The 24,714-nt window shown below is 40.7% G+C and overlaps 1 protein-coding gene across 1 annotated transcript; it reads right to left on the reverse strand.

Annotated features, from left to right (window-relative positions):
* Nucleotides 1–333: 333 nt before the first annotated feature.
* TWIST2 (twist family bHLH transcription factor 2) lies at nt 334–22,946 on the reverse strand. Its single transcript, XM_033174202.1, has 2 exons — nt 22,184–22,946; nt 334–638 (listed from the first exon to the last, which is right to left on the reverse strand). Exon 1 carries the CDS (start codon nt 22,702–22,704, stop codon nt 22,222–22,224), a length of 483 nt encoding a protein of 160 aa, XP_033030093.1. The 5' UTR covers nt 22,705–22,946; the 3' UTR covers nt 334–638; nt 22,184–22,221.
* Between the last annotated feature and the right edge of the window lie 1,768 nt (nt 22,947–24,714).

A 24,714-nucleotide genomic window follows, 5' to 3' on the forward strand; every position in this document is an offset into this window, starting at 1 on the left:
ATAAAACAAACAATAAACAATAAGGAAGAGGCTGGTTAAAGCAAAACAATAAGGAAGGTGGCGCTGGGTGCAAGAAGAGAGAGAGAGAGAAAAAGGTGTATTCCAGGCTTCCTTGATGAAAAAGAAATGTGCAGAATTTAGGAAGTTTGCTTTTGAAGTTTGAATTTAGGAAGTGAGCCTTGGTCCAGTTTCTGACATTACTTTATACAACATGATTTTAATTAAACTATTCACACAAAAAGACAGAGAGAATTTGAAATCCAAATCAATGGATTCCTCATTAATGTGTTCCTGATTTTTTTTATTAAAAAAATGTAAAACACACATGCTTGGACGCACAAACACACAAACACACACACAGACACACACATACAGACACACACGAGCTCCAGCAAATAAACACAAAGCTGAATAGCCTCTTTGTGTTTTAGTTTTGTCTCTTGGGGAGAGATGTTGCAACATTTCAAACCCATTAGCTTTGGTGCTGCGTTTCTGATCTCTCTAGATGCTCTGCAGGAGTTCAAGGGGAGGGAAATCAAGTGGTTCCTTTGGACCAGTTCTGTTGAGGTTGTTAAGGTTTCACAAGCTACAAACGTGGATACATTTCAGCTCCACTCCAGTCTCCAGAATTGGACAGTCTAGGGGAAAAGAAAGAAAAATACAGTGTATTACTGTTGGATGCATCCCAGTGTTGTGTTCTCTGGTTCCTCCTTTCTTTCCTAAGGTCACAATTCAACAGTAGGACATGTTTGTGCCCAGAAAAAAGGGGGGTGGGGTGGAAATGCTGTGTTAGAGTTGCATTAACACACGTGTCATAGAGAAGGCATGTGACCAGCAGAACCGCTTCCCTCCAAAACGCATCAGTCACACAAAAAAGAAATATGGAGATGAGCCAGAAAGGGACAACATTTAAGGGAGAACAGGGTATTTCAATGAAATGTTCACTTCTGAAAATTAGGCAGTATAAGAAAGTATCTACACCTACTGATCTTCTTTAAAAAAATAAAAAAATAAAGATCAAAGTTAAGGAACTCTGGGAGGCAAAGCAAATCACATGCTTAACCCTCTCCCACCACTGGGAGTCTGTACTGGACTTGACTCTTTTCATTCTATGTGGTATTATTATTATTATTATTATTATTTTAAACAAAGTAATAATAATACAGGGAGAAATAAAAATAAAAATGTGCACCCCGCCCCTGAGACCACTGTCCATCGTAACTATCCAATCTCCCAAAAATTCAACACCTCTTGCGATGGTTTGACCCTATTCTGTTTTAACAGTACAAATTCTACAAATATCTCCCACATCTTCTCAAAATCATTCCTCCTCCACATTCCCCATCTTACCTTAATTTATCATCAAATAACCAACGTTATTTGAACTCTTATTCTTTCCATAAACTAGAGGAAATTATATCCACAGACAAACACCAATTAAGGGATTGGGTGCCACTGGACAGAATCACTACGTGACCTGCTGCAAGTGATCAAATCATCTAAATGCTCTCCTTGGTTCCTGCTTCTAAAAACAGTCCATTTCAGAGCCAGTTACCTGCCAGACTAAGATTTGCTTTTGCTGAGCTGCGTTTTCAAGCTATGCCCTCCACAGTCCTAGGCGGATGATATAACAGGGTACCCCTTTCACTTGTATTTATTATTGATTCAGATTTGTCATGGTAATTGTCTAGTACAATAAAGTTATTTGGATTGATATAATAATATAAAATGTATAATGATGATGAAGACCATCATCTTCTTCAATATTTTTTTCTATGTTTGCTTTTTTCTTACTTCCTCTCAGTCCCTATGTCCATTTGTGCCCCCTTTTTAAAAATTGTAAACGTGCAGGCAGGGACTGCCTTGTTTCCATTGACTGTACATAAGCAGCTCTTGGAACCTTTTCCACCAAAGAGCAGGTTCTAAATGCTTCTAAATAGAATAAATAATCCACATAGGCATTTGAGTTTGCAGGGATTCCGTGAGATTGCACAAGTTCTGCACAACTTGGTACTGGGTAATCCTGTAATCACTTGCATAATGCTTAACAGGATTCCTGTTTTCTGCTGTCTGCTGGCAGCTTGCAAATGCAGAACGCAAACCAGATTTGTGTCCTCTAGCTGTTCCTCAGCCACCATCATCAACAGGAAGCATCTCAGTGCACAGATCTTATATTTGGGGGAAGTTCATTAATCCGAGCCAGGCTACGGTATGCAGTTCCTCATCAGGCAAATCCTGCAGCCAGGCTAAGGAACCTGTGCTTGCTGTTGGACTCCAAATCCCATCAGTCCCAGTCAGCATGGCCAGTGGCCAACGGCCAACGAGGATGGGAGGTGTAGTTGAGCAGCTTGTTGCTTATTGCATGTATATCCCACCTTCTTCTCCAAGGAGCTCAAGGTGGTGTGCCTGGTTCTTCCCTTCCTAATTTAATCCCCACAAAAAACCTACCGGTACCTGTGAGGTAGGTTAAGATGAGAGGAAGTGACTGGTCCAAGGTCACCCAGTGAGCTTCACAGCTAAGCAGAGATGCGAACCTTGGTCTCCCAGCACCTAGTCTGACACGACACTCTAACCACTACACCATGCTGGCTCTCTGTCCAAGGAGATCTAAATTATTATTATTATTATTATTATTATTATTATTATTATTATTATTATTATTTGACCAGAAAAGCAGAATACTGCTTTAACATCTGGGAAATTCCAAACATATGGCAAGCTTTTTGGAAGTGTAGATTTTGGCAAATTTCCTTCAAATTTCCTTCTTCTTTTTTCAGATCTTGAAAGAAAGGGGGGGAAAGCTCAACAACTTTGGGCAAAACTAAAAAAAGCTGAACAAATTTCGTGTACCTGAATGGCTGATGCAACTCACAGCAACTACCAGGCGTTTTCTTGAATGGCATAATTTATGTGGGTTTCCATCCTAAATTGCTCCTCTTTCAAATGGGAGGGGCACTTTCCCAAGGAAAAGACTTGCAAGTGTCACAGGTGGGAAGGGGAGTCAGGTAAGCCCTAGTGTGTGTGTGTGTGTGTGCTTCATTCATAAAGGCAGCTGAACCCCTTGTCTCTGCTGTTCATATGAAAAGTCAAGGAGGAGGAGTAGCCACCTCTGCCGAAGTACCGTGAATTCCTGCCCATCCTCACACACTGGAAATTCTGGTTGCCCACCCGCAGACTTCTGATTTTTCTCCTGGGATTGCTGCCCATGCCGTCTGAGATTCTAAAGATGCTGGATTGGGTGCATGGTCCACATTCTGCACTCCTAGCTCTCCCTGTCCCTATTTGCGTGGAATCCTGGAATGCACACACAGCTCTGCCCATCCTGGGAGGATAATTTATTAGTGCATAAGCCTTTCAGATATGACATGAAACCTCCTTTTAAGGGCAGGGCAGGACTGACTCAGCTCAATGGTAAATATGTACAATCACTTCCTCCCACAAAGGAAAGCTTCCATTTCGGCTCCTTCCCCACTCAGATCCCCCCCACCCCCGCACCTCAGATATTATTTATCTAATTACAGTGACATTCTGCAGAAAAGCCAGGGCTTGGCATTCAGCCCTGGAGTACTTTGAAGATCTTCAAAGCTTGGCACTGCCTATGCAGAGTAGTGAGCTCAAATACAGATGCAACTATTGCAAAAGGCATCAGCAGAAAGAAAACACACGCATACACACATCCCAAACTATAATCAGTTCTGCAATCTGTATCATGTGTGCTCAGAACTGCTCTCCTTTTATTCCAAGCTTAAATGGATCAGTGTTGATGTCTGATGCTTGGGCTGGCTGCTTTAAAGAAGATTTAAGAAATTGTAAAAAGTGATGTAAAATATACATTTTTTGTGTAGAGACTCGGCTGGGTATTTTAAAGCAAGATGTAACATTCATCACACTGTTTCTCTTGTTCCTGCTTCCCACCACCAACAAGTAGGCCTTGTTCTCCATACTCTAGGACTTACATGGGGGGGGGGGTCCCAGAAGACCCCCAGGTTCAGCTCTCAGCCATAGGTGTCAACCTTTCCCTTTTTTGTGGGAAATTCCCTTAGGGGAAGGGAAGGCAAAAAAGGGGAGGGTTGATAGCTGTGCCCTCATCACCTCTGGCTAAAGCCAAGGGAGACTCGTGTCTGAAACCCTGCAGAGCTGCTGCCCGTCAGCCTAAACAATACTGAGCTAGATGGACCAATGGACTTACTGTAGTTGGTATAACGCTATACACTTCTCCAATGAAAATAGGGGCGTCCTACCATATTAGGGTGGCCTTATTTCAAAAAGTAAAAACCAGGACACCCCGAAAGTTGTTGAGCTATATTTTTTCTGATTAACTTGCCTGAGATCCAGAACAAAGTAGTGCCTTTCGGAAATTCCTCCCGGGCATCAATTCCGCCTTTGAAATCCCGGTAATGTCCAGGGAAACCCAGACGTATGGCAGCCCTATGCCGCATCTTCGAATATTGTTCCAATGAAAACAGGGACTTCCTAAGGGAAAGTGGGACTTTCTGGGATTGAATCAGAAACCAGGATGGCTTCTGTAAATCTGGGATTGTCCCTGGAAAATAGGACATAGGGTAATCCTGTAATCTGGGAGGGTCTGTAAGGCAGCTTCCTGTGTTCTAAAGTTCACCTGGCCATAGGCCTGCAGGTAGTTAAAACTAAATAAAAATGATTAAACACACCCACCCACACCACCTTAACTTGTTCCCCTGAACTTATTTTTTGTTCCACAAGCATATTGTCAGGGATTTGCCTTCTCCTCGTGAGGAGAGCCCGGGGGCAGGTCTTACTCATGAAGAGAGCCCAGGTACTCCTCGTGGGGAGAGTGGGGAAGGTGATCCTGCTAGTGGGAAGGATCAGGGTAGGGAACCTCCTCGAGAGGAGGTCTTGCTCAGGTACAGGGAGCCCCAGCCACTGCTGTCATCTGACTCCTCTCAAAGCCCATCGCCAGAGCTCTCTCCCGCGGAAGAGGAGGAGGAGCCGAGGGTCAGGGATACTGGGCAGAGACCCAACAACGCCAGCCAGAGGTGATCAGAGGGGGAGTTGCAGCTCCTGGCGCCAGCGCAGCATCGGGGGGTCAGGGGACACAGAAGACGTTGTTTCAGGGTGCTGAGGCTTTGGTGCTGGGCGGGAAACAGGAGAGGGGCACTTCCGGATTCTGCAAGTGACTGAGCGGTCATGTTTTTAGCTAGCTCTGCACTGTAAATACCTGTAGTTATGCACAATAAAGTAGTCTTTAGTGTGAGAGGACTCTGTCGTTACTCATGAGCAACACCGTGGTGTACCCTGACACATATCCAGGCATTTAATGTTAACATGTAATCTTGATAAGCAGATTTAGTAAGTTTAAGTCTTAAAATTACTGATTTTATTTTACCTTTTTGATTTTTTAATGTATTGTGTACATTTTAATTTTAATGTTGGTTTTTATTAGTATTTTAAATCATGTTTTAAGACTTTATTGCAAACCACATAGAAATTCCTTAGTAGCAGTGTATAAATTTTGTTAAATAAAGTCTGCCTGAAAATGTGGAATATGCTCTGGCTTTGGGCATGTGTTTGTGGAAAGGAAGTCCACACCTTTCTTAAGGCCTGCAGAGTTAAGATGCAGCCTGAGACCAAGTGAAATATCATGGCTCCCTTCTGTTTCCTCTCTCTGTTACAGCTCCGTGAATTGTTGGGTATGAAATATTTTACAAAAGGTACAAGACCAGGCAGTTTGCTAATGCCCTAACATATTTGTTTCTTAACTGCTAAATTGAAGCAAAACCTCTCTTCAGATTTCCCACACATTTGATAGTTTCCCACCAACAATATAGTGAAATTTGAATGTAGATAACTCCAAATTAAAGACATGCTTTCTTGAGAACAGGCAAACGGCTGCCATACAGCAAAACAGCAACAGCAATACAGAACTAACTCAACAGATTTTTCATCAGAAACAGCTGCTTTAAGAGGGCAGGTCACTGCTGCTCCAACTTGCGAATGCCATTCACTTTTAATCCACGGTCCTTCTATGAACACTTTCCAATCTATTTATATATTGGCAAAAAAATGAAATAGTGCTAATCTTGTGAAGTAGCTAAGGCTGCAATTTGATCCATACTTATGGGTGATTAAATGTTATTTATTCTTTGGTATATTTATCAAAACACACACACCAATAAATTAATTTTAGAAAGGGGCAAGATTAGACTTGGAAACGCAAACCATTACTCAGAAAGACTCTTGTGTCTTTATTCTTTTAAGATGGATCGAAAGGGGACACCAGGAATAATCTTAACTAAGAGATTCAAATGAATCTGCAAACTAGCTTCCAGCTATATTGAGGGGAATCTGCTCTGCTACGTCACTTACTAGTGTGAGTGAAGGAAGCATAGTATTTATTCAATATATCCTTTCCTACTATCCTTAATATTCCCACAAAGAGACAATTAAAAACAGCAAGTAATGAGCATCAAGTAGTTTGAGGACCAATTTTTAATGTGATACCAGAAAACCTTAGACCTTATATCAGAGGCAGAAGCACTGGCCATTCTGCCATCCATAATCAGGTTGTGAGGACTGAGGCTTTAGACTCTCAAGAGACAAGGAAGTTTGAAATTCCTTTCTTCCAAAATTGATGTCTGAATAAACTTATATTAACGTTTGCATCTGCCTGAAATCGTTTTCACTTTAAAAATCTATGAGTTAGTTAATTTGTCTCGTGTCAGACGTATTTTGTTCTAGAAGATCACAAATTGATTTTAAGACTTGATGGATTACAACAAGTATGCAAGCTCTTCATATCTTAGATTATGGAATTCCTCTTCATTCAAATGGGCCTCTTGAATTGCTGCTGAAAGTGTTTTGATTTTAGAATGGTCCAGACTGTGAAAACAGATGAGAGGCAGTACATGATGCTTGAGGGGTTGTTCTTGCATGTTTTTGTGTGTGTCTCGTATGCACACCACTAATGAGAGAGAAGGGCTTCAGAAGTAGAAAATAAATCGACCCTTTGAGCCAGTGTAGGTTTACTCTAACATTTAAAGCTCTCGTTCAAAGGGTTGTTTCGTTTTCTTCTGAAGCCCTTGCACAATATTGGGCAATTTGGCTCCTCCCAAATCCTCACATGTTCCTTCTTCTCTTCCACTATTAAACACTTTTAAGGGCCAAACTGGAGATTACACACATACAGGTGAAACTCGAAAAATTAGAATATCGTGGAAAGGTTCATTTCTTTCAGTACTGTAATTCAAGTTAAAAGGTGAAACTAATATATGAGATAGACTCATGACATGCAAAGCGAGATATGTCAAGCCTTTATTTGTTATAATTGTGATGATTATGGCGTACAGCTGATAAGAACCCCAAATTAATAATTTCAACTTTGGGGTTTTCATCAGCTGTGCACCATAATCATCACAATCATAACAAATAAAGGCTTGACATATCTCACTTTACATGTCATGAGTCTATCTCATATATTAAACTCCAGTAGCTAATGAAAACAATTGCTTACATAAATGGATTTTTCCACGATATTCAAATTTTTCAAGTTTCACCTGTACTGTATCTAACTGTATGCTTTATTAGCAGAGTGAATTGTTCAAAGCATTTCTTCCAAAGTCAGAAAGCCTCATTCGATAAAACCCTATTATTACCAATCATATAGTGTGTGACCCTTCCCTGAATAGCAATGAGCAAAAATTCAAATAGAATTGTATAATGAAAACCTTAGATGATCTGTTCCCATTTCCACTTTTCAGATTCCATTTTCTATCAGCTAATTTGTTGCTTTTGCACACACTTAGAAAGTGCATACCCCGACGTCCTACGCACACCAGCAGATCAAAGATGACTGCAGTCTTTCCAAGTACAGTGAAATTTCAGCTAACAGCACACGCAGGTCTTTAGAAACTCCTGCCCCGAGGTCATGCAGCTGACAAAATAGCAAATGAATTAGAATATTCTTTGGGATGTGAATTTTAAATGTTTGCTTGAATATTTTATTTGGTGAAAGGAAGAGACGGGAGGCACTGACATTGTGCTGTTCAGGACCCCTGCCAGACTTGAATGAAAGGAGAAAACACATTCTTCTGTTCTGCTGATACCTTTCTCAAAACAGTGAGGCAGGAAAGCCATGTGAGACCAGATCTCCTTGGTGGGTGGGCTCAGCTGCTGCCACCTCCAGCGCCTTCCAAGGTGGGGACTAGCCTTGCTGCCTTCAGCTAAGCAGTACCAAGGCCCTACAGTGGCTGAGCAGTGCCAGACAAGAGCCACCGTGTGTGGGCAAAGGTACAAGTGGCCTTTGGGATTGTGAGTCCAGCCACAGCATGTCTGAAACACCGTGAAAATAAAATAAGAATAGTGATGGCATCTCGTATGCTCACTGATTATGAGAATCCCAGTGAAAGAAATGCTCTGCTTAATGAATTATCCCACTAAAACATCCTTGCCTATAAGAATGCTTGTATCTGCAACCCATTGAAGCAGCTAGCGTCCTTTGAAATCCCGTGAGTGTATTCTGGAGCAGCTGAGATTGGGGATGAGAGTCCTGACAGGATCGGCAGGGAGTGAGACTTCTGTGTTATTCATCATTATCATAAACTTTATTGCACTAGCCAAAGGCTGTGGCATCATCCAAAAACATGGATATTAGAACAACAATTAATTGTGAGTTGCTATTAGCCTGTGATAGGGACGTGGGTGGCGCTGTGGGTTAAACCACAGAGCCTAGGGCTTGCCAATCAGAAGGTTGACGGTTCAAATCTCCGCGACGGGGTGAGCTCCCATTGCTCGGTCCCTGTTCCTGCCCACCTAGCAGTTTGAAAGCACGACAAAGTGCAAGTAGATAAATAGGTACCGCTCCGGCAGGAAGGTAAACGGTGTTTCCGTGTGCTGCTCGGGTTCGCCAGAAGTGGCATTGTCATGCTGGTCACATGACCTGGAAGCTGTACGCCGGCTCCCTCGGCCAGTAAAGCGAGATGAGCACTGCAACCCCAGAGTCGGACATGACTGGACCTAATGGTCAGGGGTCCCTTTACCTTTTACCTTTATTAGCCTATGATAAGAGTTGCTGGTTAATAAGACATCTGCCCAGCATTCAGTTCTTCAATATTCATTCATAAGGATATTGTTTTTGTTTGTATGACTAATTCTACTGATTCTAATTCTTTTATGTCTTTGTGTTACACTTGTCATTACTTGAATTTCCAGGTCTGGAAACCAAAGCTGAGGGAGAATTAAGAACTATGGAACTCACTGCTATAGGATATAATGGGCAGGCCACTGGCTTACAAATGACAAATGAATGGAGGCTGAATCTGCCACTGGCTTGACGGCACATGGAACCTGCATGTTCAGAGGCATTTCATCCCGGGGAGGAAGCCTTTTGGGGATCACAGAGGCTTCTGTGCAAAGCAGGATGCCAGAATAAATGGGCCCTTCATCTGATCCATTATTGCATTCTTCAGCTGACACCCACCACGGTAACAGACAAAAAACATTTCTTGTGAGAAGTGTTGTCAGTGAATGTTAGAATAAAGTATCTTTCCGCTTCAGATGGAACTGGACTATATAATTTTTAAGTCTTCAAAATCCTAGCAACGGGGGAGGGGGGGAAGAGGTATGGGTTTGTTTTGTTTTTTGTTCTTATTAGGTATTTAGTGTTTTTATTTTGTATTTGTATGCTGTGAACTGCCCTGAGAACTTCGGACGAAGGGTGGTGTACAAATTTAATAAATAATAATTTTAAAATTATGTGATTTACCATATAACTCCTGGGATGATCATAGAAGCTTAGAGTTGGAAGGAACCACCAGGGGTCATCTAGTCCAACCCCTACAATGCAGGAATCTCAGCTAAGGCATCCATGACAGATGGCCATCCAACCTCTGCTTAAAAACCTCCAAGGAAGGAGAGTCCGCAACCTCCCAAGGCAGATTGTTCTACTGTCAAACAGCTCTTGATGTCCAAAAGTGTTTCCATATGTTTAGTCAGAATCTCCTTTCTTGTAACTCGAAGCCATTGGTTCGAGTCCTACCCTTCAGAGCAGGATAAAAAAAGCTTGTTCCATCTTCTTTTCCAGGATAAACATAACTGCTCCTCAAAAGGCTTAGTTTCCAGACCCTTGATCATCTTGGTTGCCCCTCCTCTGCACATGTTCCAGCTTGTCAACATCCTTCTGAGATTGTGGTGCCCAGAATTGGACACAGCATTCCAGGTGTGGTCTGACCAAGGCAGAATAGAGTGGGGCTATTACTTCCCTTGATCTGGACACTAGACTTCTGTTGATGCCGCCTAGATTAGCATTTGCTTTTTTGCTGCTGTATCACACAGTTGACTCATGTTAAACTAGTGGTCCCCTAGATCCCTTTCACATGTACTGCTAGTAAGCCAGGTGTCATTGTCCCGCATCCTATATTTATACATCTGTTTTACACAAAGTGTGTCTGGGGTGGGGTGGGGTGTAATCATATACTAGCAGAGAACTCTTGGGTTGGTGGGGGAGGTAAAAGATAGCACAGCTACTGTAAAAATAATAAGCTGGCATAATTAAATTCTGAAATAAATGTGCACCTGAGAATGGTGGTATGTTAGGTTGAGCTGCAAGCAAATAGTCCAGCCTGACCAGAGGTGCATACAGGCCTCCCATAGTTAACTGAGGAAAGCTTAAGAGCCCTTTCCTACCAAAAGGGTCTAATATCAGGACAGCATGCTCTGGGTTTGTGTAGCCAGCCAAGAGTCAGTACACTTGAGCCATTGAACAGTATGGGATAGAGGCATGGGCGATGCTGAGCAGGGGGAGGAAGGGAAGGGAAATGGCAAGGCCATTTTTATTTAAGCTCTCTTATTTTAGGATCCAAGCCCAATTTTGGGTAGGTTGCTCCACCACCAGTAGCCCCCCTCATATTGTTCAGAAAGGTCCCCTTACTCCCCAGAAAAGCTTTTCAAGACCTAAAAGTCTTGTTGAAAGACAAGGGTCTTCAATAGGTGCCAACGTATCCCCAATGGCGTGACAGATAAAATACTGGAAGAGCAAAATGTACTGACTTTTTTCAGTCTCAGGAATATAATTCCAAGTGTTAAAGATATACAGAATCATTTAGAATTGTGGTGGGGCCTGGGGCCTTCTAGAAGTTGCTGGACTACAACCTCCATTGGTTAGGCTACTGGGGATGATGGGAGTTGGAGTCTAGCAACATCTGAAAGGCCACCAGTTCCCTATCTCTGGTTTTGAGGCAAAGGATACTACTTCAGGGTAGTGGGAAGGAGACAATATTTACTTTCTGTATATGAAGTGAAGATGTTGACCAGAAATGGAGGCAGTGCAACTGCCAATCTCTTCTCTAACTCAGCAGCTCTCTGTTGGCAATCACATGCGCATATTAACAGTAGATGTTGCACGTAGCCCCTAAGATTCCACAAACAAAACTAGGGAGACCCCTCTAACATACCCAGTGCTTTTTTCTGGTTACTATGCAGGGGTATGCATACCCCTAAACATTTTGTGAATTTTTTACTTTTGTCCATTTACTGTATTTATTTTCCCCGATTTGAACTATAAAATAGTGATTCTCTTGAGTCAAAATGAGAGTACCCCTAAACATTTTTTTTAGAAAAAAGCACTGAACATACCTATCATAATACCAATATTAGTACCTGAGACCTCCCTGCTTTCTTCACTACCGATTTCAGAAGGCTCTGTTCTGTATTCTGTATGCTTACACTGGCTTGAAAGGCAAGAAGGTTTTGCTAAAAGTTACGCTAGAGCATCAGTTGTCTGTTGTCAAAAGAGCAAATGGAGCTTTAGCAGCTTGTGAAATGAGAGCCTGCATGCTATGCTACCTAAACGGTGTGTGTGGGGGGGGGGGTTTACATGTGGGTCAGAGACAAAATGCATCTCCCTCACTCCAACATTTTCTAGAGACCCCAAGGAAGAAGTAGAGCTTTTATAACTTTGATAAACAAGGCAATCCCCAAAAGCAACAATAGTGATAAAATATGGACAATTATTTACTGCTGGGACAGATTCCAGGAAATGGGGTGTATCCCTGGCAAACAGGGAGAGTTGGATTGCATGAGTAGAAGGAACAGTTAAATTATTCAAAATGAACTAAAAATCCAGCCAAAGTTATGGACATCATAGATGATAAACTGGACTATGTTAATTGTTTCTCTCTCCCCCCCCTTCTATTAAGAGCTTTCCTTATTTCCTGTGGGTGGATAGGTCCCTCAGGACAAGGAAGGAAAGATGAAGTCTTAGCTGCTAAGTTTTTATCGTTCTTGGTGCATGTATCTGGCATTTTATGTACTGTATTTTTGCAAGTGATTTGGTTGCTCAGAATTATTCATTTGTTGCAACTGAGGAGTGTGATTTTGTTTTTATTGTTTGCTGAAATGTTATTATCTTGTAATATTATAAGCAAAAGGGATTACTGGACATTGCTAAACTTGTTTCTAGGTATATTGTGACTTGTGACAGAATGGCACTGTGATTTTGTTGTGCATGTTGTCACATTTCTGCATCAGTTTGCTAAATTTTTTAAGCAATGAAAATTATTTAGCATTTTAGTGTGCGTTTCTCACAATACACACATTTTTGTATGCAATTTGCTCTAGCATAACACATTTTGTATGCTATTTCCACATTTTGTGCATAATTTCCCGTAATATACACATTTTTCTTCACATATTTGGTTGCAGAAATGCATTGCAAAATTTGAAGGTGTGTGGATTTCAAAGATAGCTGTGTTTCTGTTGATGTATTGTACCTAATACCAATCTTAAAATGAGAATTCCCCCCTCAAGTAATTCATATATTATTTACAAGTAATTTATATATTTCAAAAGTTTGATTTCTCTGCCCTGTTCCATAATTTTTACAAAATAGAAAATTCTTTCCAGTAGCACCTTAGAGACCAACTGAGTTTGTTCTTGGTATGAGCTTTCGTGTGCATGCACACTTCTTCAGATACACTGAAACAGAAGTCACCAAATTTTTACAACTGTCTAAGTTTCAGCCTTTTGCAGCTTCTTTGACTCAAAATCCAGTCAAATGGCTTGTACTGTATTACCTGCAAATTACTGCTCATCTCAGCATAGCCTACAATTTTTGCTATTTGATGTTCCAATTCACAAGAGAGCTGTTAATGTCCATGGGCCAGTATTGGTGGGAAAAATGCTGCTCAGTTTTATGCAGATGATATTTTTGTTTTGCTGTTCATTAATTCATGATACTTCCTAATGTGTACTGTGGCCTCCTGGGTCCCATGAGGACCCAGAGGCATAAACTGGATGTACATTCATGTACATCTGAATGTGAATAACACCCAGTCTCTCTGCATTACTGTTCAGATTTACATTCAAACGTGCATACCTCTCCACATTTTGGTGCATGAGACTAAAGCCAGACTGGAGGCAACTGTCTCTGCAGTCGTTTCCTGCGATGGCAAGTTTTAAAAACAAGCTTTTGTGTGATTTCGCCCTTAATAGCAATCCTTAAACCCTTCCATTTCTCCAGTGAACCACCATTAAATTAACATTTCCCATTCCATTTTCTGTGCTAAAAGAGGCTGGGCAAGTGAAGAGAAAGGAGGTGGGGGATATATCCCTGTGCAAATCAATTGCCTAGAATAATATAACAGGCTCTTGGAAGATGGTGAAAATCATTTTATTATCCAAAAGTTATTCCAGATTCTATTTATGTAAAATACAATCAGGTTCTGTTGCAAGACCCTCAGAAGCAGAGCTCCCGGCTAGCCTGGTCAATCTATGCCAAATACGACCACCTATTATTATTATTATTATTATTATTATTATTAAATTGCCTTTCTCAAAGTGAATTACAAGCATATACTACAAACAGCTAGAGACAGGTTTAAAAGCAATAGTTTGAATCAATTAGCTGACAGCTCAACATGCTTTGCCGCACAAACTCCTTGCAGCACAATCCTAAATGCCCATGAAGCTTCTTCCCATTGAGTTCCCCGGGACTCCTTCCCCTCTCGCTGTGTTTAGGCGGAGCAAGCGAAAGCCGTTTGCAAATGACAAAACTCCTACTCTCGCCAGCTGGAGGAGGATCAAATCCCAACCTACTATTATTGACTTGAGGGAATGCCTGCTACAAAATACTGAGATTTATCTATTCAGATTTGCTGGCATGGCTTTAGTGCAGGGGGAATTGAAGACGCTTGGAGAAATAATTCAATGGCTGGTAAAATATTCCTGCATAAAGAAGACATCATAATCCTGTAACATTTTAGGGTATAAGGAACTGCTAGTTGAGAACTAGTGGAAATCACAGGTGTTGATACCCATGGCTATGAATCTGGACTAGTGCTTTTACATGGATATTTGTTTTTGTTTTAAAAAATGTGGGATAACATTGAACTAAGAAAGCTTGATTGTAATCTTCTTTCAAGATCAAATCAACATTATTTTGTCATGGGGCCCCTAAAAGGTGTGGGCCCCATAGGCTAGTACCTACTTCTGCCTATTTTGTAAAGTTGTGCCTTCAAGTTCAGATTTTCAAATATTAAGACTTTCATATCCACTGAAGTTATTGTATGAGTTTCCAGACTAAAACCCAACAATCTTTTTTCTTTCAGTGTGGATATGCCCCCAAATTAAATCATTTGGAGGAAATTATTTGTAATTCTTGAAGGCCTTATAGAGATATGTTAAGTTACACATAACATGGGTCAAAACTTAAAAAAATAATTAGAAATTCAAGACCTGGTATCAAGTTGGTTTCAGTATCATCAAGTAAATGAGCTATTTAAGAAGGATGTGTTAAATGGTTTTATGGAAAAAAAGATCTGACTTCAAAATGGGGCTGCTTGAGAGTAATGAAAAACTGATTTCTAAAATTTATAAAATCACTAGAATAAAGATGAAATGGTTAAGTCAACAGTGATATAAAGGGCTAAAGACTTATTGATATGGCTTCTTGGGAGAAGTTATGGGGAAAGGATATAAAATTTACTGCTTGTTATACACCTACAGAAAACTATATTAAAATGATGTACAGGTAGTATTTAACGTCAAATAACCTGGCTAAGATATACAAAAGTGTGTCAAGTAAATGTTGGAAATATGAGCAGATACATGAGTCAAGTCATTCTTCCATATGTGGTAGACATGTGAAAAGGCTAAAGGCTTTTGGGAAATGATATATAATGAGATGAAGAACATCTTTATATGGGCTGTTCCCGAAAGACCAGAAGCTTTCCTTATAGGTATAATAGGGATGGAGGTTCTAAAGAAGATGTCTAAATTCTGTATGTATGTGACAAGAGCAGCTAGAATATTATGTGCACAGAAATTGAAAGGAGAGACAGTTCCAACAAAGGAGGAGTGGCTTCTGAAAGTAATGGACTATGCAGAAATGCAACATTTATAGAAGAATGGAGGCCATTTGTGGATTATTTTAAAAAATATTACAGTCAAATGAAATTGCAGGCAGGATTTGAGAAAAAAGCAGCGGAAGAAAAATGACAAAATAATTATAATAGAGAAAGGTATAATGCATCAGAAAAGGTTTGAATAAAAACACTGAGAAGGTGAGGGTGGGAAGTCAAGTTATGAAACAATGTGATTGTTTGATTAAAACGTTATTGTGAAAATGTTTGAAATAATAATAATAATAATAATAATAATAATAATAATAATAATAATATGTGTGTGTGTAAATCTCATGAACAAATGACTAAAAATAGAATTCTAAACAAATCCAAAAGAACATTTATTGTTGTGTAAAAAGTATTTCATCTTATCAGAAAATACTTGTTTGTATTGGCAGAAAATCATGAAGCATCTTCTTCATTTATAACGTTATGAGAAGTGAACATGCATAGCTCTTTCCTTTCAACAGGGAAATAAATGGTTCCATTTAGTGTTTTAGTTTAAGCTGTGACTGAGAAAAGAAAGCAAGCCTAGCATTTCTTGCTCAAGAGATTTCCAGGCACCCCTTTCCTTTGCACCCCAATTAAAAAATACCCAGGTGCAATCCAGACTGGAAATCAATAATACTTATTGATTTCAATTGTAATAAGTTGAACATACTTAACTTTGGGGCAATGATGACCTGAGTAATTAAAGTAAAAGTCTGTCCCTATCTAAAGAAATACACTATTTCATGCCAAGAATGACCGTTCCCCACATCAAATGGGGTGCACATTTTGCGTGGTCGCGCGCAGCTCCCTTTGATCCCAGAGCAGCACCTGGCAGTTCGGACTGGCGCCACCTTCCCTGGCTGGATACCTGAGGTCTCCGCCTACCCAGTCAACTGCCCAATCCCGCCTGGGACGGTGTCACCAGAGGGATTGGCCAGGTAAAGGGAGGGACTACCCAGCCCACACAATAGAGGGTGTAGCTTACCTGGGAAACAGCAGTCGGCTCCAGAGCTTCTCCTCCACTCCCTCAATTAACGCTTACTTTGCAGGTTAACCTCTTTTCCTCAGGCACTCAGGCGCTGCTATGTCAAGGTCGGTGTTGAAGGGCTGGAAAGGAATTTCCCTGCATTGGCAGGTTTCGCCTTTCCCGTACCAATTCGTCACAACTTTGGCGGTTGCAGGCCTTGGGCAGAATCCTTTAGTCATCTTCCTAAATGGGGTGGGGCGTGGGGTGGTGATCCCATTGCGGCGTCAATACCAGGGTTCTCGTTAAAGGGGTCTTGGGGGGAGGCATTGTCCATACGCCCAGAGGTTGTCAATGCCCTCCAGCGGCGGCAAACAGGGGGGGCGGGCTATCTGCTTGAACATATGTTCTCCAGAGCTAGCCCAATCCCCTCACATGCTGGATAACCCTGAAGCTACCCAGATCCACGGCTGGGGGGCTGGGAAGGATAAACACCCAATGCCTGAGCCAAGGTCTCCCTACATCTGAATCTTAATAAAGTTGTGGCCTGTTTTAATGCCATAGCACGTTGTCTTGTGTCATTATTCCGCTCAGGGGCTGCCTGGGGTTTGGGGGACTCTGCCTGACCACGCAATATCTAACTTAGTTTATAAACCGTTTAAAAACTTAAATAGATATTGAAGTAGGTAATGATGTAATGCATACTAATGTTTGTTAAAACTTATTCAGAAAATTTCATTTTTGAAGTTTATAAATATATAATTATATGAACTAATCAGTCCATGAATATTTTAAAAACATAATTGCATGAACTAAATTAATGGATTTATGAAATATTTTCTTAAAGATAAGCAGGGTGTAGGAGGAACAGAATATATTTTTAGATATCGGTTATAGAATCTGTCCTGCATTTCCACAGACCCCCCTCTGCATACAAGACATGTAGACTATAAATCAACAATATTTTGTTAATTGTATATTAAAATTATTTATAACCTTAAAATATTAGTATATTGAACAAACATGGAGATTACTTTTTGCTCAGCACCAATATAACCAATGAAGAAACTAGTTGACTCCTCCACAATTATTAACTGAGATTTCAAATGGGAATGCCTGTGCTGAAAGATAGTCAAAGTCCACATAGTGCTATGTAGTTAACGTGTCATATAAATAACAGTACTGTTTTACCCTTAATTCCCTTTATTCTTCAACATGCCCTCATTTTAACAGCATCCACACTTAGCAAAACAACACGATTGTGTTAATGTTAAACACGCCCCTATACATTTTTGCTTAAAAGTAAGTTTCATAGAGTTCAGAGTAACTTACTCACAAGTAACTATGTATTGGGTTATGTGTCACTGATTATAAATGAGTGCTGAATTCTTCCATTTACTGTAAATCCTCAGGAATTAAATGTATCTGTGCAATATACATAAATCCTATTAAAACTGTGAAGTGTTATTGATTCTCTTACATAGCAGTAAAGACTAGGAAACAGGGAAAACTGGGTGATGGGTTTGGGGAGATTTGCAAGAAGGCAGTTCAACTACTCAAGTACAGACTTGGTTATCTGAAGAAGTGTGCATGCACACGAAAGCTCATACCAAGAACAAACTCAGTTGGTCTCTAAGGTGGTACTGGAAAGAATTTTTTATTTTGTTTCGACTATGGCAGACCAACACGGCTACCCACCTGTAACTGAGACTTGGTTATGTTATCCTAAAAGCTTCCTTGAATAGCATGGCAATGTGGGGAAATGTGTGATACTGGAATACTTTCGCAGCACTCAGCAGTGGGCAGTTTTGAAGCTAGGTGGTACCCCCCCTTTCCTCACCATTATCAACCCACTTATCACAGGTAGGTATGCACACGAAAGTTCATACCAATAACAAACTTAGTTGGGCTCTAAGGTGCTACTGGAAGGAATTTTCTTTATTTTGTTTCCACTTATCACAGTTCGGTTTTTAAAAACTTCTCTGGGTCTTCTGCTGACAGAAGCAAGTCTCCATTCCTCTACAAGACAGAGAAACCCCGGCTGGATCAATCCTCAGATTTACTTTGGCATATTTTTCTCAGGAGGCTGATTGTTGGGACAAATAACTCTATTTACTATTTTGAAACATGGTGGGGTGGGGTGTGAATGGGACCCATCAACATTGGCCAGCCCGTTGGATCTTAACAAGACTTTGCTTTGTACTAGTTTCCAAATTGCATATTTTATTTTTGGGACTTTCTCCTTTCATCTCCGCTTTTAACTTGGATGGGCAACTATTAGGTATCTATTAGGTGTGAAGGCCATAGTCTACCTCCACAGTGTGAGGCAGTGTGCCTCTGAATCCCAGTTGCCGGGAATCCCAGCCGAGGAGAGGGCTGTTGCTTGCAGGCTTTCCCCACGGAAATCTGGTTGGGCACTGTGAGAACAGGATGGGCCCCTGGCCTGATCCAAGAGACTTCTTGTTAAGAATTAATGCTGCAAAATGCACAACTTCAGAGTACCCACAAGGAGAGCTTTTAACATCACCCAGTTGTTGTTCTTACACTGTAAACCACATAATTCCCCATGCTTCAAATGGTGCATTCGCCCATCTTCCGTCATGTCAATTTTTCACTCACATTTTACAGGACAAGGAGTAAGATTCACACTGAACTGTTAAACGTGTTCTACATTATGTGAACAGAAGATTCACAGTATGAGAATGTGCAAGCTAAAGGAACAAGTCCGGTGGTATCAATTAAATTCAGATGTACAGTGAGCCAATCTGCATATATCAGACATTAATTTGCCATCTGAAAGTAATACAGTAAGAATGTATATCAATTATAACAGAAATTCATTAGACACCAGCATTTGGGAGCTTCCAAATGGGTGCTTCTTGTGGGATGGATGCTCCTCATATATGCAAGTGGGTTTTGGGGGGGGGGAAGGGGGAGCAGCATTTACATGATGATGCCAACCTGTCCCTGCAATTTAATCTGGATTCATTCTTTCTGGGGGAAACCCAAAGAGTAGAACATCACCACCACATCTGTTGTCAGTGACCGGTTTGCAATATCTTAACCACCCATTTGCAAATTATTCCCCCTTCTAGAAGTACCTTTTGTGTTGATAACATGGAAATAGATAGGGTAATTACATAGTATAATTGGAGCATATATTCCTATAGAAGAATTCTGAATTGGCCTTTCCATGTTTGGTTCCTGCAAATGTGTGGGGCTTCCATTGTCACTTGCTTTATTTCTTTTTTATACAAGTGCCCTGTTCTGTCATAATCTGGATCTGGAGCAAAGAACAACATATTATCAAAAGTAATATTTAAGAATAATAAGCTAAAATAACAGTTATTGTGTTGCTACATAATATCTAGAAACTGTTGTAAGCACTGCATCCCTTACTTCCTTAGCATTGACCTGCACATTCTTGTTCCACCCAAAAGTTCTTACGTTGCTTCTGAAACATGGCAGGTCCTCTAGAAGGTAATTTGTATTAATGTAAAAGCTACAATGGCTATGAATCCCTCTTTCTGCGTGCCGAGTCCCTGATAGTATTGTGAGGTGGAATTCTAGCTTATCACTCTCTGCCCAGATCATTTGTGCTCATTTTATTTGTCCAGACCATAATTTAGGTTTGAATAATACTCAAAATTTAAATTTCTCTACAAATGCCATAGGCTAGAAGTGAGTATATGTAAAAATGCTTCTGAAAAGAATGTTTGGAAAAGAACGATTTTCATCTGAGGCATGATGCGTTACTTACAGAAGTCCCATACAGTTACTTCACTTTTGGTCTTTTTATTCTCAGGAAAACATGTTAAATTTTATCAACTAAAAACAGTTTTTAAAATGTGAAGATGAAATACACATTCCGTCTCTTAACATGTTTTCAAATGTACATGTCTAAAGAATGGCATAGGGGAGATTAAGAAATGAAGGCTTACTTCCTCTGGACTAGTACAGTTAGATTTAATAGGACTTCTTCAGAGTAAAAAGCTGTGGATTGTAGCCAAAGAACTGCTAAGTAATTGCAGATATAGTGAATTTATTGTTTCTAAGACTGAATAATTAAAGCACAATCTAAACTCTAGCAAACTATGTGTCTGAGACATTTTACATCTGCTTTGGGCAAAGGCAGGAGAAGATTCCCACAAAGCGGGGTGCCCCCCCCCCAAGTCAAATTTATAAATGGGAATCCCATGGATTTTGCTTCGTTTTTTACATGTATCTTTGCAGCTGATACTAAAGCAAAGCCACACAAAACTAGTCCTAATTAATGTATACTTTTTATGATATAAAGTACCTAGGGCAAGGAGGTGGAGACATCGTTTCACTTAATTAATACTTATGCATCCACTTATATATTTAATGAACAAGTCGCTTTAAAGAAATGTATTCATTTTTTCCTTCTAAATACAAATAAAGCATGAGCATTCATTTCCAAAACGGTTTACAATTGTGCATTTTTAAATTTTATCTGTTACGACTGATGCCTATGCATCTGTATAACAGGGCCAAAGTTGAGATCGCAGGCTGCCAGTTGCATTCTGGTCTTTACATGTAAATTTTATAATCTTACTTATAAGCAGGAAACCTAAAAAAAAATATTGTTGTCCTCAAATAATGAATGTATCTTTCCCCACATTTTTCTGCACTCTACAAATTATACGTGCCATTGTAGGTCTACAGTCTGCATTTATACCTTTATAGTATTTTCTGCAAAATGACTTTGCTATCATTGTCCATTGGTGTTTCAGTGGGTGCCCACAATGTACGAAGCATTTTACATGTTTCATGTGTGCATTAGGACATATAAAATAATGTTGTGATTTACATAGCCGAGGGAAAGTGTTCACATTGTTCTGAGACAATGTAAAGTTATGAAGTGCTCAGATAATGTTCAACTCTCTCTCTCTATGTTAAAATGCCTAAAATATTTGTCTTGTAATAGATAAAGGGGGGGGAACAGAATGAGCCTTGGGGGCTGCATTTAAGGCAACAGGCTGGAATAGGGGGGCGTAGGGGGCGGTCCGCCCCATGTTCCATAATGGAGGGGGTGACAAATTATCAAGGAACAATTGCTGCCCTACTAGGGTGGTTCATTAAAATCCTTTTTTAAAAAGCCTGCTCCAAAGGTCTTATCTTACTACACTAGGGATTATATAGCTATATATGAAATTTCATGCATATCGGTTAATATCTTGACCCTCCTCCACCAAAATAGCTGTTTACTTGGCTGTTTTCCTATGTCGTGAAGGCTGAAATTTCAGTTCAGTGGAGCACTTACTGTTCCCAACCCTAACCCTGTGGAAAGCCATCTAATTAGACTTTAATTTGATTTTGAGATAATTTAATTATTGTTTGATTTTATACCAGTGTTATGTACCTGAGTCCAACTTTGGCTGGGGAGGGTGGGATATAAATAAAAGTTTATTATTATTATTATTATTATTATTATTATTATTATTTGTTATTATTCCTTTGTAAGAAAATATGAAATAACGTAAAACCATTTTTGCAGGGGGGGGGGAGACAATAAATTTTCCGCACCGGGTACCACCTGACCTTCCTACGCCTCTGCAGACAGGTAGAGTTCTTTATGGGTTTTGCTATATGAAAGCCCTATCATTCCCAACTTACAGACTTACAGAAAATAAATTTAGGCTAGGCAAATAGCAACATGCCTAAAGGCTATCAAATAATTCCAGCTGGGATTTTGACTCCACATCTCCATCCACCACCACCACATTTGCTGCATTACTCACTTGCCACCCCAACCTCCCCAAATATTTCCAGAGTACGGCATGCCACCTAAGCCTGCAAGCTTTGCCCGGAGTAAAAAGAATGAGCCACATACCACTTTGGCAGTCATCCTTGGTTTTACCCTGATGTTGGCTAGTGTGAGGCAGACATTGACCAGGCTCCTTCCATCCTCCACACAGAAAAGGCGTAGCTGAGCCGCTCGTGAGCCACATAGCTGCAGCTGGTCATCTTATTGTCCATCTCATCGCTCTGCAGGACCTGGTAGAGGAAGTCTATGTACCTGGCAGCAAGCTTGAGAGTCTGGATTTTACTGAGTTTGTCAGAAGGCAGTGTGGGGATGATTTTCCTCAAGGCTGCAAAAGCTTCATTGAGGGACTGAGTCCTCTGCCTCTCTCGGACATTAGCAAGGATCCGTTGGCTTTGGAGCTCCTCATAGGACTGTGCGCTCGGGCTGGACTTCTTTCCCCGCTTGCCTGGGTTTGGACTTCCATCTTCGCTGGATTTCTTGCTGTATCTCCTCTTCCTTCCCAGCCTCTTTGGCTGCCTCTCCAGCTCCTCTTCACTGGTCCCCAGGCTGTCCACAGGAGAAGCAGGAGGGCTAGAACTTTCTTCCATTCTTTCTGTAAGGAGGGGAGGGAGAGAGGGAAAGGAATTCTCCCCCCTCCTCAAGTGGTGGGTGTCTGTGTGTTTTTTAAAAGTGTGCTTTAAATTCCTGAGACAGAGCCTTTGGAAAAACAGGAGGGTTTTGCTGAGCAAACGTTTTCCAGGTCTCTTGAAGGGATCTAATTTCAAGGACCGGGCTGTGCAAAAATTGAGGTCTTGGAGAGAGGAAGTTATTCTAACTTTTTTGGAAACTTTAGCTGAGCTCAGTTGCTAAATAGTTGTCAGAAATGAGGGAGATGCAGGGCTGGTTTCTGATTGGACGAGCAGGCCAGTGGGAGGAAAACATTTCCCTCAGCTAAACTTTTACAGTTTTGTGTTACACTTAGCAAAATCCTGGACATGCACCTCCAGTAAGATGCAACTACAACCTTCTCCCCACACCCCAAATTTTCTATGTATATATTTGTGGATATGTCAAACCCTCCAAATTAAGCTAGTCAGGAAGGAACTGTTTGTTTATTTGCTGACATGTGTCTGTGAACCTGTAAGGAAGAATGTCAGCTGAAGCTCCAAATTGTGAAATATAAGTTGAAGGTTTACCGCTCATCCACACTTCTGCTTGTCACACCGTTTTCCCACTGGAAAACCCACAGTTTACCACTGAATCAGAACAAACATAATTCAGCTTTTCTGAGGATTGACGTTTGTTTTGATTCAGCGGCAAGCAGTGGGTTTCCCTTAGGTAAAGCAGTGGGACAAATAAAAAACTGCCCAGACCTGGGTCTCGAAAATGTCCGGGAGGCCAGCTTTCTAGGCACAGGACAATTGGAAGTGTAGACGGGCCTTAGTTTATTGAGACATAGAAAAAAACAGCATCCCAATTATTTTGAAGGTTATTGACAATCGTCAGATTTCCTCATTACTATTTTACACATTCCTCTTTCACAGCCCCCTCCCCAGCTACTTTATTCCTAATACATAGAGAGAATGCCCACTATTCATGTTTTCTTTTTAAAGCAATTTGTACTCAAGAGTTCTTCAACAATCAACCCTGAATCTTCATTTGATGCAATCTATGAGCGCCGCAACCCCAGAGTCATCCGCGACTGGACCTAATGGTCAGGGGTCCCTTTACCTTTGCCTTTATTTTGGTTCCACGCATTACAGGTGAGAACAGTTAATGGATATCAAATTACTAATGTTTTGATCAGGACTTAAGAGCAGGAGCAAATAAGCCAACTTTCTGAAGTAAAAGAAGAGAAAGGAGGAAACTCCTAACTACAGGCTCTAAAACTGGCATTTTCCAATGGAGAATTATCACCACCAACATAGCTAGAAGCAACCACAATCTGTTGTCTGCTAGATTGATTGGAGAGCGGGAATTCCCTGCTGCAACCAGCTGACTATTATTCAAGAGAAAGCATCACTTTCATAAGGAAATGTTTCCAGGCTCAGCAGTCAGCACAAAAGTTTAAAAGCATCAAAGATTTGCCAGCTGGGTTTTAAACCTGCAGCAGCACAACCGGACGCCTTCATCTGCCTGGCTGCAACAGAACATGCCTCTCCCACAGCAGACACTGTAACTCTCCAACAGTTTGCCTTCACCCCACCAAGGCACACTCCTTCATTGTCTCCTGAGACAAATGGATGCCAACAACAATAATATGCATTTGAAACTGTTTTTATTAAAGCTATTCTATGAATAAGTAAGATAATAAAGAAGAAAAATGAGAAACTACCACATCCCCTTCATCACACATTAGCGCAGTGCAATGTTACATTGGAGTTTATCTACTAATATATGCATTTATATGCACATTTTACACTCGTGTTTGGATTTTTGTACACATTGCAAACAGGGTGACTGTCTTTCGGTTACCATCTGGTTTTAAAACAGTACAAATTAGTTTCGTTTGCCTTTAAATATAGACTGAATCAAATGTCTCCCTCACCTCTATTTGTCACACAAATGCCGAATTCAGTGTTTTCATAACAGCTCTGTCTTTTCGCCAAACACCCCCC

This window comes from Lacerta agilis, chromosome 1 (genome assembly GCF_009819535.1).
Source record: "Lacerta agilis isolate rLacAgi1 chromosome 1, rLacAgi1.pri, whole genome shotgun sequence".
Lineage (NCBI taxonomy): Eukaryota > Metazoa > Chordata > Lepidosauria > Squamata > Lacertidae > Lacerta > Lacerta agilis.